This window comes from Hesperophylax consimilis, chromosome 12, assembly GCF_061612785.1.
Source record: "Hesperophylax consimilis isolate HC1 chromosome 12, BYU_Hcon_1.0, whole genome shotgun sequence".
Taxonomy (NCBI): domain Eukaryota; kingdom Metazoa; phylum Arthropoda; class Insecta; order Trichoptera; family Limnephilidae; genus Hesperophylax; species Hesperophylax consimilis.
The window spans coordinates 32,397,712-32,416,822 of record NC_142847.1 but is presented as its reverse complement, the minus strand read 5'-3'; the positions used below and the strand labels follow the sequence as shown (position 1 = coordinate 32,416,822).

At 34.8% G+C, this 19,111-nt stretch overlaps 1 protein-coding gene across 1 annotated transcript in view; it reads right to left on the bottom strand.

Moving 5' to 3' along the window:
• The window catches only part of Gyc32E (Guanylyl cyclase at 32E), a 345,132-nt gene that overhangs the window by 211,997 nt on the left and 114,024 nt on the right, over positions 1-19,111 (bottom strand). Inside the window, exon 7 of the mRNA XM_089637598.1 lies at positions 18,469-18,651. Within this exon, the coding sequence (XP_089493724.1) occupies positions 18,469-18,651 (183 nt within the window). The remainder of the gene's footprint in view (positions 1-18,468; positions 18,652-19,111) is intronic.

Sequence of the window (19,111 nt, the reverse complement as noted above, 5' to 3'; positions counted from 1 at the left end):
TCTCCTGTCAGTTAAATAAAAGGAGAGTGATGGGTATTTATGTAAAATTCCGCAACCTAAGGTATAATTTCGTTAGGTAAGCTTTGCAAACAGTAACTGGGGCAATAGGTTAGCTTTTTGCGTAACATGTAATGATGTCGAAATAATGGACGATAAAACGTTGTCTGGGTGATAAATGATGAAATTTATAAATAGGAGTATGTTTGGGAATCAAGGCCATCAAAATTTTGCCAAACATTTCCCTTTTACACAGAGTATTACAATATGTCTAATTACGACGTTTAAAAAATGCGAACCTATCCTGTAAAACTAGAACATCGGAAACTAATAATCCAATTATGTTTTCTTTTTGGTACAATATTTAAAAAAAGTATTGAATTATTAAACTATATTTATGAAGTAATATGTTACTTTTATCAGTCAGATGAAAGAGTCACATTACAAACATATGACTTATTTCAGGAATCAACTGAAATTCGTATTTTCATCCCGAATTCACAGCTGTCGATGTGGCCCTTTTTCGAATCAACGCTTCATTAGCTTTTTGAGAATTCTAAAAAAATAGATATTCAAGATAAATATTATTTTATGTTCCCGATAACTTATTTATTTTCGAAACATAGAAGCTTTGCGAATTCTCTTCGAGTAGAAATAATGGTAAATTAGGTATATCACTAGACAGTGAAGATAAATACGTAGAAATAATATTCCGTTTTTGTGATTAATTCACTGGAGCAAATAAAGAAAACTGTATGCCCCTGGAAGCGGTTAGTTTGCATCATTTCTAAACATTGTACCCGATGTGGGATTGAACAAATAAATGCAATCTCGGGAGACTCGAGAGATTTTTGACATATTATGACAAGTTTGCAAAAACGTTCTGAGCGATCACTTGCCAGGTTTATAGAACCTTAAAAATATGGGATAAATTGTGAAATCTAGGTGAATTCATTGAATTTAAACCGCAGTAAGCAGTTCATATGTTTCAATATTAATATGATGAAATCTAGGTGAATTCATTGACTTTAAACCGCAGTAAGTAGTTTCATGTTTCAATGTTTCCATATTAATATTTTAAGGAATAGTTTTAATTACATAATATATATATATATATTTTTTTTTTTAAAGAAAGACAACCATTCCCGGGTAACGAATAACCTGACAATATTTAGCCGGGTACTCACCTACAGTGTAGCATGTAATGTATCTGATACTGTATCAATCTGCAAGTGGGTACGGCTCGTCCACGGTAACCGCGTATCCAGCTCCGACCTCCCGGATCCGCCTTTAGTGCTCGCTATAGTGCTCGCAGTGAAACAGGGTCACTGCGAGCACACTGCGCTCCACCTGCGAGCGGCTCGCAGTAGACTCGTGCCTACGTACCCACTTGTCACAGTATCAGATACGTTACAGGTTACACGGTTAGGTGAGTACCCTGCTTTAGAAAATCTGTTACTACCACCACAGTAAGCTGAAAATGTTGCTTGTGTTGTGATGGAGGACTTAGCCAGCTGAGGAATTCAACATACTACGCCCGAGTGGGACCCAAGCGCGATGTCAACTCGGCCACCGACCGGTCGTGGTACATATTTGACACCTACAGCCGGAGAGGCCACCTCGTAGGTAAATGAATTACATTACCTTTATTTATTACAATTCAACAGTAATAAATAAAGAATTTTACCCATCAGACCAGTATAATTTTTTAATAAGCTAATTTTACCAGACAAAAGCACTTTTTATTTTTAAAAAAACATCACTTTTCCAAAGGCAACGCATTACCAATCTGTTGAGAATGTGAAAAATATGCTACTAGGGTCAGTATTCGTATTTTTCTTTGAAATGGACCTAAAATTATTTTATTTCGAACATTCCATGACATAAACTTTTTAACATTCTGAAATCCGTTTTTTTCATTACCTATATACGAGTATGCAACTGAGTGCCTGCAGACATCAAAGTTCGCCAAATATCTTTTTTAGTATAATGGTGTTAAAATAAAAAAATTTTATGCGTAATTTCATTTGAATGTCGGCGCGTACGTACACGTTGAAAACGTTGTGTGATGGTGGAGACCATTACATTCAAGCTATTCAAGTTTTAATGTTTTCCATAGCACAACTCATCCGTCGCACAAACACTAAATGTAAACAAAATTCTTCCACAAATTATCGGCAGAAATCCCCCATAAAAATACATGAAAATGCCAAACGAATTGCTGTAAGGTATTTACAGTTCGTATTTTAAGTGTTCGTTATGAAAGATCTGTTTTGATTGTTGTTTTATCTTTGCATACAAAATAAAACATCTCTAAATAGTATTAAAAAATGTCACTATCCGCGTCTGTTTGTTTGTGCGCTTAGTTTTCTAAACTATGCGAAGTTTGATAGGGTTTTCACCAACATTTATTGAATTTCTTCCGGAAGGTTCATATATATAATAGATATGTATTATATTTATTGAACAACGCCGGATACACCCCATCTAGTATTTACATAAATAATACACAATGCCATTACAATACACACTTCGTTATACGTATACAACCGTACTACATAATATTTGATGATTTTTTTCATTTTCACCTTTATCGTTGTATTTTATTGTATTTCTTCTCAGCATTATTTAATTTTCTTTTATTGAATTGTAAAACGGGGTCCTCAGCACTAGCAAAGTATCCAGCGAATACCACATTATCATATAATGTTTGAAAATAAATAATATTATTTGAAATAATATTGTTTGAAAATAAATAATATATCATACAAAATAATTAACATTGGCTTGATTCACGTAATTGATTCTATTCAAGCTGTGTCGATTAACAATTTGTTGTCATTTAAATCGATTGCCATCTCTACTGAATCAAATGAATGAAACGTGACCTAGATAGTTAACGTTGTTGTTGTACCCCAATTAGCAAACATTTCGACTTTTTGACGAACATTTTTCATTTAATGTAGTAAAATATAGAATAATGAGAGAATAAATTGAACAATATAATAACGAAAATGGACCATTACCATTGATTTATTATATTTAGATGAGACATGAATCGAAAAAATAGGTTCCGATTTTTGACCTCCAACTGATCTCTCTACAAACGCTATAACTAAAACTACCGATCCCGGTTTACGCGAACAGGTTTTGACGAGATATTAGTATGCAGTAGCATCTCTAATTATAGCTTTATGACCAATACCCATGTTTTAAGTACCTAATAACAAATCTAAAATGGCGAACCTTTTTGAGATTAATTACCTTTTAATATTAAATACATAATTGAAATTGTGAAAAAATTATTTTTCCTGTTGTATCTTAAGACAAATATATTTCTTATGCATTTATACATAGTTATAATTGATTTATTTTTAATTTTTATATGAAGACTTCACAAGAGTCCCGACTTCTCCCAACCGTCTGGAGCCAGTGAGATCATGGAATCCCCGACTGGGGTATTTTGTGAGGCTGAAGTTTGTGAGGAGGGAAAGCAGTCGGGGAAGAGGAAGGTGGGGGAGTACTGTTCAGATCTGGTCACCAAACACGACTAAAGCCATTTCAAGTAACGTTTCAATTCTGAATGGTGGTCTTGCACCAGGACGATACTGAGAGTAACTTCCACTATGGAACGGGCCGCAAAAATACTATATATTATGTTTCATTGAATAAATTGTGAAATAACAAAAATTAATCAAACATTTTTTTGCGCACGCCGGGATTTGAATCCGAGGCCTTCGGCTTGCCAGTCGAGAGCTTAACCCCTCGACCACGAAGTCCGTCATATATATGTTGTTAGATAATATCACTATTGACCTGCCACATGGTTGATGTTTAAAATGTTTTAATTTTTTTATCTCAGTTTTGATATGATTATTATTTTATAATATGCATGTATGTCTACGTCATTATATGTTTGCGTAATCTGCTGAAAGTTATATTTTCTAACATTTGCATATATCCCTTAAATTAAATAATTAAAATAAGTTTAAAATAAAAGCACCCACTGACAAATTACGAAGAATGATTCTTTTTTTAAGGATAAATTAATGTTTATAAGACAAAGTTTTTTATGCATGGCACAAAGAATAACTTTTTATTGTAGGCAATTATTTTTATTTCAGGCTAGGATATTTCAAGCGAGTAATTATTGATAATAATAAATTTGTTATCGTTCGTGTCGTGCATAAAAAACCTTGTCTTATAAACATTAGTTTATCGTTAAAAATATAATAAACAAATAAAAATATTTCACCGACAAATGTAGATTTTTTTTTTTTTATAGTGAATACCTCACAAGAGTCCCAACTGCTCCCGTCTGGAGCCAGTGAGACTATGGCATCCCCAATTAGGGGATGTTGTGAGGCTGAAGGTAAGTGGGGAAGGGAAAGAGGAAGGTGGGGAAGTACCTGGCTATTCAGATCTAGTCACTAAACACGGCTAAAGCCATTTGGAGCAACGTTTCAATTCTGAATGGTGGTCTTACACCAGGGCGATACTGGTAGTATTTTCCACTCTGGAACGTGCCGCAAATATACTATATATTATTTTAATTAATTAATTGTGAAATAACACAAATTAATCAAATAAAATTTATTTGCGCACGCCGGGTTCGTCTATAATATAATATGTCTCGACGACATCTAGTGGGAAATTCAGAACTAACAAAGCCTCTCCTACAAAAATAATGTTGGTTGTTTACAGGTGAAAAAATATGACAAACAATCATTGTTGATTGAAATCCTAGTACATATTGAATTATTTGGCGGGTTGGGAATAAGCCGACTTAGCTTAGTGGTTCAGAACACCTGACCGGCAATAGGAAGTTGCAAGTTCTATTCCCTTTATTTATTTTTACTCGGGAGATATTTTCAATTTGTAAGGATATATCAGGCGAGTATTTAGTGCTTATAATAATTTACTAAAAATTAGTTTAGTGGGAATTTTACGTTTTTTGTATTATTTGTTTCTTATCATAATGTATTTTTTCCTGGTTTATAATAAAAAAAAATAATTTCACCAAAACCTTTAAACTATTCAATCGAAATTACGATTAATTAGTCGTCCATTTGATGCTCGTCATTTTGACGAACGTTGCTGTAAGATTTATTGGGCTCTACATACTGGGCGAAATCCTTTTTATGATAACATACAATAAATATATACTATGCAGTTCACAGACATAGGAATTAATAGACGAGAAGATAAAGGCGAGGGGTAAAATCAACTGTTGAAGAACGAAGGGAGTGAAGATGACTGTGATTCGTCAATAAATCAATCTGACAGTAAATAGGCATCTCGCATTATAATATCACCATTTACTTCTTAAAAGTAAAATCTGCTTTGAATGAATAGACATTTTTACATGGGAGCGCAAATTACTCGCCACGTTATGAACAAATTTGCGAAGTCCAAATTCGGCAAAGTAAGGCAGCTTCTAAATTCAGAGTCGTAGTTAGTTTCAGAGTATTTAGTTAAGACACTTTTATAAATGTTCATAATTTACTTCCCAGCAACCAACCAGCTTTGTGTTTCGCGTCCAGACGTTTCTCGATGTGATAGTAACAACTGATTCATATTATACGATGTGAATATGCTTAAAATAAAATAAAATAATGCTTATATATGGAATGTAATACGACAATTGGGTTTATTCTCTTTTTTCGCATCTATTTTTACCAGTTTTCATAGTACAAGTAAACATTTTGCCGTGTTATTTCGTAAAATGAACCGATGATGCCTCGACCATAGTTCGCACAAGAATGATGACGTCACGTTTTCAAATATCACTTGAGGCCGTACGCGAGCCCAGCCGGCTCAATGGAACCGGTATGGGGAGTGGGGATAATACGCTTTTAGTCACTTAGGGCAGGTCTACTAATATTCATATGTCTATGATGCAGTTAATTTATTGTGCATTCCAAAACGTTGTTTAATGTTGTAAAGCTTTTTAATGTTATGTGATAATTACATAAAATAATAACAACAGCCTCATTTGTAGGTTGATTTACTTCTACTAAAAATTCTTTTAGAATAAAAACTTAGATTAAGTGATGCTTCCACGTACTATCTCACTCTTAATTTCCACAAACAGGGCTACTACCACTATTGTACAGGGCCACAGCTACATTACGAGTACAGAACTTCTGATCCTGTGCAAATTTCAAGTGAACCCCATTGTTGAATTTGGCAGCCACCTCTGGTATGACGCCTCAAAATACCAAAAAAAACCCTTTAGCTAGTAACATGCTCTGAGGAACTAGCGTCATTAATACCCTCGGCATCGGTGCATAGTCGAGAAATACGCCAACATAATATATATATAATAATTATAATAGCGTATTATCCAAGATTGATATTTTCAGTTGCGAACTTACCAAATACAAGAGGTCCATAAAAAATATTTCTCTGATGGTTTGTGAATAATGTTTATGTCTCTATTGTTTATATCTCTATTATGATTTGATTTATTTCTACTACCTCTCTCCATGGCTTTAAATGTATTGTTTTGTAAAATTTTCGTTTTATATAATCTTTTGTTTTGTATACATTTTTTAATTCATATTCCTTTCTCACAAATTTAAATAACTTATTCCATATTATGCTGTCTCAGTTAAAGTCACAAGGAGGAAATCCATAATTGGTTTTATTTTACTATATAATACTTATAAACTGTCGATTTCGCGAAAATGAATAAATATAAAATATAAATAAATATATGCACGGTTGATATTTGTCACATGAGAATGGGTCGCTTTTAGGACTCGTTCTTGAGTTCAACAGCTCGGCTGTGGAACGATTTGCCAAAATCTGTGTTTCCTCCCTCCTAAAACATGGGTCTCTTTGTACACTAAAAAGACAGACATCCCAAAAGATGACAAAGTGGGAAATTATTTTCGTCAGGGCCCTGTGGGGAGTTAATGTAAAAAGACTAAAGTAACTGAATGAATTGTCCTGAATATATTATGCGTAGAGCGGAAACACTCTTCCACTCTCAATTAAACATTCCAACCCAATTAAAGTTAATGAGGAATCGGCCGGGAATAGCTCGAAGGGTTAACCGTATCCCCATTAGTTATACATTAAGCCCGTGGCGCTCCCGCGTACGAGTAACTCCACATTGGAGTCATTCTATTTACCAAAGGCAAGTTTTTCAAATAGTCACATTAAAAAAGGTGTTGAAACGCGGTTGAGTGCTTCCAAAATTAAATTAAACAGCATTTCTGGAAAAAGGAAAGGATTTTTCAATTCTGAGCATCGGTTGTTAATCAGTGTTTTACGATATTATTTTAAAATTGAGTTAATATGGCTACTAAAAAAATTATCTTGCATTATTAAACACCGCATTTGAGTTAGCTCGGTTTCTCGATGATCAAACTAAACTGAACTAAAAATCGCTCAAAATTCAGGTTGGCCACCATGGACAAAGAAATTGAGATTTTTTTATAGCTTGGATATCGATTTTGAACATTGAAATAATAACATCTGGTTTTAAAGAGATATTTTATTTATCTACCGTTTTTACAAATAAACATTCGTTTTATAAATATTATACTTATTAATGTTTTGAAAGTCTGTGATCAATGTTTAATTAAAGGTTTGCTTTATCAAAAGAGCTTGATAATCCTTGCTCCGGAGTTGGTAGGAAAACCTTTTTATTGGATAAACGAGGTTAAGAGATAAGGCTCTGTCAGAGATCGGGGGTTCAAATCCCGGCGTGTGCAAGTAAATTTTATTTGATTATATTGTTGTTTGATTATTTCACAATAAACTATTCACAATTTCACTATTAATTTAAAAATAATATACAATATAGTTACGGCACGCTACTGAGTGGAAGATACTCTCAGTATCGCCCTGGTGTAAGAAGACCATTCAGAATTCAAACGTTGCTTGATATAGCTTTGGCCATATTTGGTGACCAGATCTCAATAGTAAGGTAATTATCCACCTTCCTCTCCCCCATCTCCGTCCACTCCTCATTATCTGTAGTGTCACAATATACCGCAATTGATGATGCCATAGTCTCACTGGCTACAGACGGTTGGAAGCAGTTGGGACTCTTATGCGGTATTAATATAAAAATAAAACAGTAAAAACTATGTATGCATGCATAAAAGTTATATTTGTTTTAACGCTATTAAAGAAAAAATGGATTTTTCGTTATTTCATTTATGTATTAGGGGGTTGAAGATTGTGATGGTTTGAATACTCAGATGAATAAACAAACGATAAAACGAAACGAACGTGCTCCAAAAAATTTTTTGTTTGAGATAAGAACATAAGATTTATTGACAGGCGGGCTTGAAGTAAACATGTTCCCACGGGAAGGAAGGAAAGAGATCGCAGGACAGTCGGTTTTTGAACTTAGGTACGTTGACAGCTCCGAGAAAGCAATACAAATCAGAAGTGATGTGTGAGATTACAGATAATTAGTGAATTCAGATGGTGTTAAAAGTATTGTAGAATATTGAATTAAAGTGAAATATTATTGAACCGGTGTTTGTGTGAAGTGAAAGTGATTGTACTCAGTGAGGATAGGAATAATTGGATAATTTGTAGAGCGCCTTTTTGTGAAAAATCACCCCAGGGGCGCTAAGAGTTGTGCGATCGCGATTGTCTTATAAAAAATGTGTTAAATTAAACGTGATTTCGTAAATATGTAGTTCAAACTAAATTGCTTGTCTTAAAAACATGAATATAATAATAATAGTGATTGCGTTTTAAAACAGAGTGAACGTATTTAAAGGCAGAAAGTGTTTAATCGGGCTAAGGAAGAATTGATTTGGCGAGATGGCATTCTACCCACGGAGACCGTAAACCAGAGAATCAAACAAATCATAAAACTCGGGTTCGAATCCTGACAGAGATTAGGGAAGTACAATTGTATTTACAGAATTATTTAATTACCTTTTTATATGCGTAGGGAGGGGACCAAAATTGAACAAATTGCAAGGATTTCGCTAAAAGGAGGAAAGAAGCCGATAGGGAGGAGATCGAAAAACTAAACTGATTTAGTTATATAGTGTAACCAGGTAAGCTTCACGCTGAGAATGAGAGATGACTAACTGGGTGAGTTTTTTATATTATCTATTAAATTCCAGAGGACCCTTTTAAAAGACGGATACAACCGAGGTACAGGAACTAAGTTTACGACACCTGCCGCCCAAATAATGTTATCATTAAAAGGAATGTGCTAGGCAAACTGTCAAGCAGCTGTGAGCGAGGGACGGGCCAACGACCTTTCATATGTAGGCCGATAACTTTTGTTTTAGGGGAACGCCTTGGACCGAGGGTCATATCGAGAATTTACCTACCTGCCGATCTGTTATTCTTTTAAAACATTACGAATCAGATCATGACGTTGTCCCTGCGATAGGTATTGAATCGCCGACGACACATTAAATACCTATTACAAATTAGGCCAACCAATATAAATTCGCAGTATAAAAATACCTATCTACAGAGTACCTACCACAACACTGGCGTACAATTGAAACAGCAAACACTATGAGGGATAGAGGCGTTTAGGCTACGGCAGTGTACACTCAGTCGAATGGGAGGGAGTTTTGCTAGCGTATGACCGCCCGAATGGAAAGCGATCGGATGCATCCAAACAGAACAAGAATGAATACTTTTCATTTATTATTTGACTTTCTAAATTACAAATTGGGATGCACAAAAACAAATCTATAGTCAAAAGAGGGAGATGGTAATCTCCGAAATAAAACTACCAACCGAACAAATTTTCTCAACAGGTACCTTTCGAGAGGCAGGCAGCCTCTTTAAATTAAATGCAAAAAATCAAACCAATTATCCGTTTATACCTACCTGAGAGGATAGGTATTCAATAGAAGTTACCCATACCTTATACACGAGGATGCTAGTAACCTCATAAAATAATTACTGGAACCAAATACTAAAATACAGACAGTCCTCATCCTAAATTTGGCATTTCGAGTAAACCTTGCATATATTTCACATGATAATTGGCTGAATGGATAGGCACACAACCTATCGATAGAAGCGGGCTAAATGTCGACAAGATCGTCGTGTGTTATCTATGTTATTGACCTAGAAAGGGATGTAAATTCCCGACGACGAGGAAGTTACAACGTTTTCTGGAGGTGGCGCGTAACTTAGGACCTTACGTGTCACATTTTCGCGACTAGATTCGTGACAAGGGATGTCATGGTTTTCCCCTTCTACACTCAGTAAAGTAGATTTTCCTGGAGGTGCATGAGGTTGGGGCAATTCTGAAATTGGTAAGGAGACCTGGTTTTCTTTATTCTGGCGTGACGGTTGCCGATTTGGAACAAGGGGAGACCCGGCCGGTTGTGATATCCAGACACGCAGATATCGATTGCCTTGTTCAAATTATCATCCATCGGTTTTGTTTGGTAAAGAGGAGGAGCCAATCTTAGCTTGAAAAAATTCATTTCCTTTCCTCTCTTTCCCCTCCCAAAATTTATACATGGATGGCGCCGACAACTAACACCATAAATTTATCGTATGTTTATCACACATATAAAATCTAGCACCTTGTTATACTCACATTACCCTACGATAGATAGAATCACGAAGCTAGTTGGGGAGCAGGCGACTTAGAAAATAAGGTTTATGAAATAGCTTTAAAACACAGCGGTAATGGATTCAACTCACTCTATCTCAAAAGAACCGAGGGATACCACACATACATAGATAACTAGGTTTCTATACCGAGAAACAAAAAACCAACACAACGTTCGGTGAAGCCTTTTTATACTGAACCGTCACGTGAAATGATTACGTTCAAGATCGTAAACCACGTAGACAAACTAGGGTGCACACACTTGAAGGGGTGTGTAATAAAGAGAGGGGCAAAGGCTTGAAAGACGGCAGGGAGGACATTCCTACCCCGGATATATACATAACTAAAGCCTTATGGAAAAGTTACCTATGGTACTTAAAGAAAATTTATCGTAGAAAGAAGAGAAGAAAAATTTGAAGAAAAGTGCAGATTATTACAAGATTTATCATAAAAGTATGGGGTATAACATAAAAGTAATAATTATAGGAAGTCTTTGGATTACTTGATTTTTTGGTGATCTGGTGAGGAGGCGTGGAATGAAAGACGTGTCGTGAAGGTCAGAGTGTTTTATTTGATGAGTCAGGTAGCTGTGATGAGAGTGGACGTAGGACAGATGTAGTATTCTCCGGATGCAGGCGGTGATGGCTGGTCAAGCGCGGGTCTGTGAGTCGACGCCGGGCGCTGGTGACCGGACTCGTTGACTGTCAGGCACTGGCGATCTTGGCAATCAGTACTCCAGTGCTGACGAGAATGCCGAAGGTGCGGTGGACCTTGTATGCGGTTGAGCGGGAGTTGAGCAGACCAGTGAGGATGCTGCGTGTCCTCGTGGTGGTCATGGTGAGTGAATGAAGCGCTGGTCAGAGACGCTGGAACCAGGACGCTGTAATCCATGTAGCGTTGGCCAGGAACGGCGATCTGAGCCAAAGCGCTATGATGATGTCCCGATGGAGTCCATGATGAGAGCCGGGAAAAATGTCCTTCGCGCAAGTGAGGTGCGCGGATTATCACTCGTTGAGCACCTTGTTAACTGATGGCAGATTGATGACTGACTGACTTCTTCATGCTGTCGCTTTAAAAAAAGGTGAAGAAGCTTCTGGAACAATTTGGTTGCTATGTAGAATTTTCCAAACAAATAAATAAAAGAACATCCAAGAAGCTTGTTTGGAAAAATCGAGACTTCTAGAATTGCGTTCGAATGAAGTAGTGGCGTACCACTACAGTACTCCCCTTCCAGCGGCATGGTTGAGGGCCGCGATGGAAAGAAAAGTTGAGTCAGATCTTTTTTTTTATTTTTTTTTATTTTTTTTTTATTTATTGCACAACAGATAGGTTATCCAATTACTGTACAATTCTCAATTTGACAATCTTAACACCTATGAAGATAATTATTATACAAAAAAAACTTTAGGCTATTTAAAGAACTTAACTTTGCTTGTTGATGGGAGTAGGAAGGGTTGGTGCTGGTATCGTTGCATTTATCTTGGGTTCAGTGCCACTGTACAGTTGTTGTATATTCTCTCACGTAAAAAAAAAAAGAAAGTAAAACGGTTAGAAAAACAAAATTATTATAAATTACAAACACTGTTCACAACACAATCTGAGGATACACTCAAGGTAACTATGGTGGGCACTATTATCCGCGTTGGTGCGGAGATGGTCTGGTGCACGCAGCTCCATGGTGCCTCAACCGATCACCCATTTTGAGACGGGGTTACCGGTGAGTCGGGGTAACACAATCACGTCGGGGCCTCCACTTTGGGGATCTGGTGAGGAGGCACGGAATGAAAGACGTGTCGTGAAGGTCAGAGTGTTTTATTTGATGAGTCAGGTAGCTGTGATGAGAGTGGACGTAGGACAGATGTAGTATTCTCCGGATGCAGGCGGTGATGGCTGGTCAAGCGCGGGTCTGTGAGTCGACGCCGGGCGCTGGTGACCGGACTCGTTGACTGTCAGGCACTGGCGATCTTGGCAATCAGTACTCCAGTGCTGACGAGAAGGCCGAAGGTGCAGTGGACCTTGTAGGCGGTTGAGTGGGAGCTGAAGAGACCAGTGAGGATGCTGCGTGTCCTCGTGATGGTCATGGTGAGTGGATGAAGCGCTGGTCAGAGACGCTGGAACCAGGGCGCTGTAATCCACGTAGCGTTGGCCAGGAACGGCGATCTGGTCAAAGCGCTATGATGATATCCCTATGGAGTCCATGATGAGAGCCGGGAAGAATGTCCTTCGCGCAAGTGAGGTGCGCGGATTATCACTCGTTGAGCACCTTGTTAACTGATGGCAGATTGATGACTGACTGACTTCTTCATGCTGTCGCTTTAAAAAAAGGTGAAGAAGCTTCTGGAACAATTTGGTTGCTATGTAGAATTTTCCAAACAAATAAATAAAAGAACATCCAAGAAGCTTGTTTGGGAAAATCGAGACTTCTAGAATTGCGTTCGAATGAAGTAGTGGCGTACCACTACAAGTTTCTTTCACTTTGAAACATGGACTTGAAATAACCCACAGACTCAAAAGTTCTTAGTCTTTCAACATACTGAATCATTTTTTTGGCTCTCATACACTAAAATGATATATATCTACCTGAAAATAGCATTCTTGTATTGACTATAATAGATCCAAATCACTCTTTTCTTATTGAATTTATATTATTCGAAGCCTCACTCCTCAATATTACTCATACCGAGGGACGAATTACATTTGGAATATAAATTCTCAACAGATCCTTGTACTGTTGTACCGACCAACATAAAATTTGCTTTTCCACTCCTAAACCTCTCATTAAAGAACATATTAAATAGATGTTATTAAAATAAATAAAAAAAAGATTTAATACTGACATTTGAGAGTAAATGTTTTAAAATTATGTTCTAAGTGAGAGAAATGTATTAAAATTTATGGAATATAAAATAAACAGTGTTAATCTCGAGTGACCTTCCAGATAAATATGGTCCTGTATATTATCTGCCTGTATGGAATATAAATATGGTATTGTATATTATCGACCTGTATGGAATATAAAGATGGTCCTGTATATTATCTACCTGTATAGAATATAAATATGGTTCTGTATATTATCTGCCTGTATAGAATATAAATATGGTCCCATATAGAATAAAAATACAGAATTATATGTACATTCTAACGCAACATCATGTTATTTGGCCAAATGCATTATACATGTCGTTTTGTATTAGTGATCGAAGAACCTGTAGATGCAATCTGTTAGCCATAAGTTGATAAAAGTTTGTCTAGGCTATAGTTGGTGATAATAATAATTATTAAAAATAAATTAATAAGGGAAGGTGGAAATGGAGAACATGGATAAATAAATGGAGAAAATAGATCAGTATCGGTGACATTTTTCTCCTTCACGCTTCTCCTTTGAAATGTGCCATTTCGATAATTAACGCATTGACAAGTCTTTTTAAGGGTTTTATGTTACATGACGTCCAATTATCTACCATGATGGAAGAACATAATACGATATATAACAAACTGGAGCAGTTCTGGATCTGGAGCAAATCAAGGACGTCTATAAAAATAAGCCACCAACGTAAATGAGTTCCTACCTCTGACATTAAAGCTCGAATAAACGATCCAAGGATTTTATCAAACATTTGATGTACCGAACAAAACCAGCATATTATGTAAGGCGAATATTACTACAGAAGAAATCGAACCGAATAAAAGATAATACATTTTAAAACTCTTATTCCAATTCACTGCATACTGTAAAAAATTATATATTCTATCGTTTGATTTAGATTAGTTTTTTGACGATTTTTTTTGTCTTTTAAAATCCTTCAACATATATTCTGTAAATTAAATATACTATTTTATATACACATGGGACGTGGGTATCCGAGTGCTTTAAAAGTATTTCACTAAGTGTATTCTAAAGTTTTAATTTTACTTCGTACAGCGCCGTTAATATTTTATTCAATAGAGCACTATAAAATGTATATATTATAAAACAAAATTTATAATTGATTAATATAATACGAACTGAGAAGTTTTCCTCCCGAGAACTGGGCTAATCAGGCATGCAAAATTTAGGATTACTTTTAACGGTAATAAAAGTATATATATTTTAGTTTGGTTTAGCATAACTTTCAAAATGAAAGTTAATAGTTGTAAGTAAAATATCGATAAGTTAATGATGGTTAATTAAAAATGGATTAACAGTGGTTAGTAAAATATCCATAAGTTAATGGTGGTTAGTAAAAAATGGATAAGTTAACAGTGGTTAGTAAAATAAGATAGGTTAGAAAAAGTGATTAAGTAAAAGTAAATCCAACCTACCAACTCATTAAAATTAAGAACTTATGTAAAATATATAGTTATGTTTGTACCTATTACTTACTAACTGTGTTATTTTTCACTATCACTGTTACACTACGACAGTTTCATAAAAGGAGTTTCATATTACAAATTTAAAAAGGAGGTTATCAAGTACATTTTTTATCCAAACTTCAAAAATAATCATTTGTACACCCTGATTTGAAAAGTAATAACAAAGCAAGCTCTAACTACTAGAGTTAACTCAAAAACTTTTAACAGAATTGAGAATATCGGCGTTACTTTTACAGCGAATATTTCAATAAGTTTTTTTTAAATATATTATTTATCAGACTTTTGAAATGTTTTCAGGAAGTTTTAATTGCCCCATAACATATTCCGGGATGGGTAGGTAAGTTTGGCCTAAAACAGAGAAAAATAATCGAAGAATTATCTTTCAATTGCTTCAAATAAGAAGTATCCTTTGGGACAATGATAAAAGATTTAAGAATGCGTCCCTACTCAAGACTAAAAATAAAGAGAAATATAAGGTAATTTCACATGAAACCAGAGTTTCCCTTTTGTAGATCCTTGAAAGATCGCAAAGTTGAGTATTAAAGGCAAAAAAATATCCGAAAACTTTATTTATAAAAAGGGTCCTAGATAATTCTTCAAGGTCTCGGACCTAAAGTTTTTTTGAATGTAAGTTTATAAATTAAGTTGAGAGAAGTTCAAAAAGAATTTAATAATAAGAAAAACTAACGGACTGTATAAGGTATAAACAAATCAATCAGTAAAAATATATGTTTTTTTACTACAATACAACAATTTTCAATATTTGATCTAGTTGCGCCATCTTATGGGTCGGGAAGAAGCTAATTTCAAATATTTTTTTGGGTTCACAGAGGATTGAACCTTCCTCCGCATGGACTGGCTTTTAACTTCCGTGAACTTTTAAAAATGCATTTTAAAACTTGCTTTGACTGAAGATTGAACCTTCCTTCCCTGGGACTCGAATTCACACCGGTTAAACTTAAGCCAAATCCAAATTGGATAATACCTACCGACAGTAATATTATTTTCATCCTAAAAATGCAGCCAGTTTCAGGTAAACTAGAATTCACAACCTTAAAACTTTACATCAAACCATTCATAATTCCCCGAACAACGCTGGATACCCGTCAGCTAGTATACCATTAATAATAATTGCATGACACACTTAATACAAATATATGTTATTCCATTCGGTTATATTTCTGTATCACTATTCCATTGATCAATTTTTCATTCTCTTTCCCTCTTAGCTTTATAATATATTTATTTTTGTTTATTTTAAATTGTTACCTTGATGAAGCTTTAGCCAAGAAAAACCGGTTGGTGAAGAAATTTAATCCTATTATTATTATTAAATTAAAAACAAAATGTTTGTTTAATTTAAGAAATAATAATATTTGTCTTAACTCTAACATTGACATTTTTTCGGATTCACTGCCCAAATTCAAACGTGGCATCATGTCAATAATTTAAAGTATTCAATGTGCATACATACATACACACAAACACTCACACATACATTACACACGTCACACACACACCTATAAACTACACAAGTCACCTGGTAATTAAAGAATAAACATACCACTTAGCAGACATTACAAGGAAACATATCATAGGTACACAACATGAAGTATCTTATTCCTGTATATTGTTTCATCTCTGTAAATCATGTAGGTACTGTTTGTTTCTATAATATAAAATAAAATAAAAAAATTTAAAAAATGTGTGCCAAAATGATAGGTATGCTAATCCAAGAGACAAAAATGGTAATATGCTTTAAATTTACATGGGTAACTCAACAATTTATATGCCTTGTGTTTCTCGGAGATAAAAAATATCACGGTGGCTCTTTTATGAATCCTTAACTTGATCCTTCCGTTTGAACTTGGAATATTATTGAAGTAGAGCAAAAAAATTTACGGTTAACATATTGGTTTTCATGAAATTTTACATATAAAGAGTTCCCTACATGAGTTTGATGAAAAGTTGTTCGACAGAGATATTGATAACCCCAATAATTTGTAGTTTACGCGTTTTAGTAATGATATTTACGTAGTTATTTTATTACCCTGGTACAAATTGAATAATTTTCTGGCTTCACTTTGTAAAGATGATTTTTGATATTAAAAAGCATAAACTTATGTGAAGGATAATTTATCTGCTTTTAAAAATATTAGCCAGGCGCTGTCAAATGTTTACCGTCTTTGTTTTCTTGAACTGTTTTCTCCAAAGTTTAGACGTAGTGACATTATAATCGCGATTTTTTCAGTTTCGGGAACAAACAGCTATTACCCTTACAGTCGATTTGTTTGCTTTTCAAATCATATCATAAAGCTTCATGGAAATCTTTGTCTCCCTTAACTATCTTATATTCTTATACAAAATTATAAATTATCAGTTGGACAGCCCTGACATATTAATGTTGATTTAATTTCATGTACCTACCATTAGATCAAGGTCCTCTAGTATGTATTATTGTGACAATTATACCACAATCTCAGGATATAACTCAGTTATAAACAGATTACACACACTTGGGAACTTTTATGCCAAAATCGCAGATACTTTTAATATTCCCCTCGTAAAATATAAAGCTGCACTAATAACACATTTTAACGCCACTTATTTTAATGAGGTCACTACATAACAGGCTATTGTCATTGCTTCTTTCTTAACTATTATTTTATTTGTTATGTTTTTACTAAATTTAATTCTTTAATTTTTTTTCATCAAAATTTAATACTGCACTATGTATATGTAAAAAAAAAAAAAAAACTTTGTATGTAAATGGCACTTGTGCCGTAAATTCTAAATAAATAAATAAATAAATGAATAAATAAATAAACATCATAGTTAAAAATATGAACTAAACGGTGTTAGAGGGAAGAAAAAAAACCTTTGTAGCGATGTTCGCCCATGCAAAACGCATCGTATTAGAACCTGCTGGCGAAGTATCGTAGGAACGGCGCATCTTGATCGATTTTTTGACGTAAAAAACGACGAAACAATAATTTGACTTACACATTAAATAGTCCAAAATGTATTTGATTTAGAGCATTTAACTTTGGTGTTCTGATAATTTAAATAAGATTTTAAGTTGTAAACAAATTACCAAAAACTGCCAAATGTTCCTTTGTGCACCCCACCTCTCAACCTCCAGACAATATTAGACATTCTTTGAATTTTTGTAGACCATTAGAAAAAATTGAATGCACTTCAAATTACCAGATTTTTTGGCTTTATAAATCAAAAGATTTTTGCCCTCACCCCAACTAGCATTTTTCACTATCTTTTAAAACATTTACGATTCTTTAACAAAACATTTTAGATCTCTAAAATATTATGTTTTTCGTTTCGCATATATAACGGACATGGTAGCCGGATAAAATACAATAGTAAGAAAACAAAATATATAGTAAAATAATAGTTCATCTTAGGTTTGGTGTGTTGCTGTTTTTCATTACTTTTCTGCAACGATCTGTTTTGACATGAACCAACGACTTTTTAAAATAATTTCGCTATATTTTATTTATGTAAGGTTTGTGCTTGATAGAATATTTTCTTACCTTAATCGCCTCCATCTGGTTGCTTCCCCAGGCGGGCCGTGAGCCCGACACTACGGCGAACTGGGTCCACTCGAAGGCCCTCAACAAGGCCACAACGCTCTTTGACACCTTACTGGAGGGAGGTAGCGTGCGTGCAAATGTTTTATACACCAGCTTGTCGCTCACGCCGGTCTCCGAACATTTCTGTAAATAAAAAAATATTAACTTTATTATAAAAGCAGGCTCATAGCAGAGCCTTGAGGTACCCCTCTCTCATCCCCCTACATAAGAAAGATGGAGAACGATATATTAAGTATTTTTTATAATATTTTATTTGTAATGTACACAACAAAAATAGTATTCATAAAACATATAAATAAGTAGCAATTATAAACCGTCCATTAACGGTGTTTAATATGTGAAAATGAAACAATACTTTGTAAAACAATACTTTGTAAAACAACACAAATAATACAATTTAATCTAGTGAAGTCAAATGAGAACGAGAAATTTAGTAAAGTTTTGGCTTTAAATAAATACGTCCAAAATTCCGCCATTACTGTCCGGATGTAGTGGACACATTCGCACAAGATGTTGGGAGAAGGTTAAGTTGGTTATTTGTAAATGGATTTGGAAAGTTTCTGGGTTTATTAGTAGATGGTGA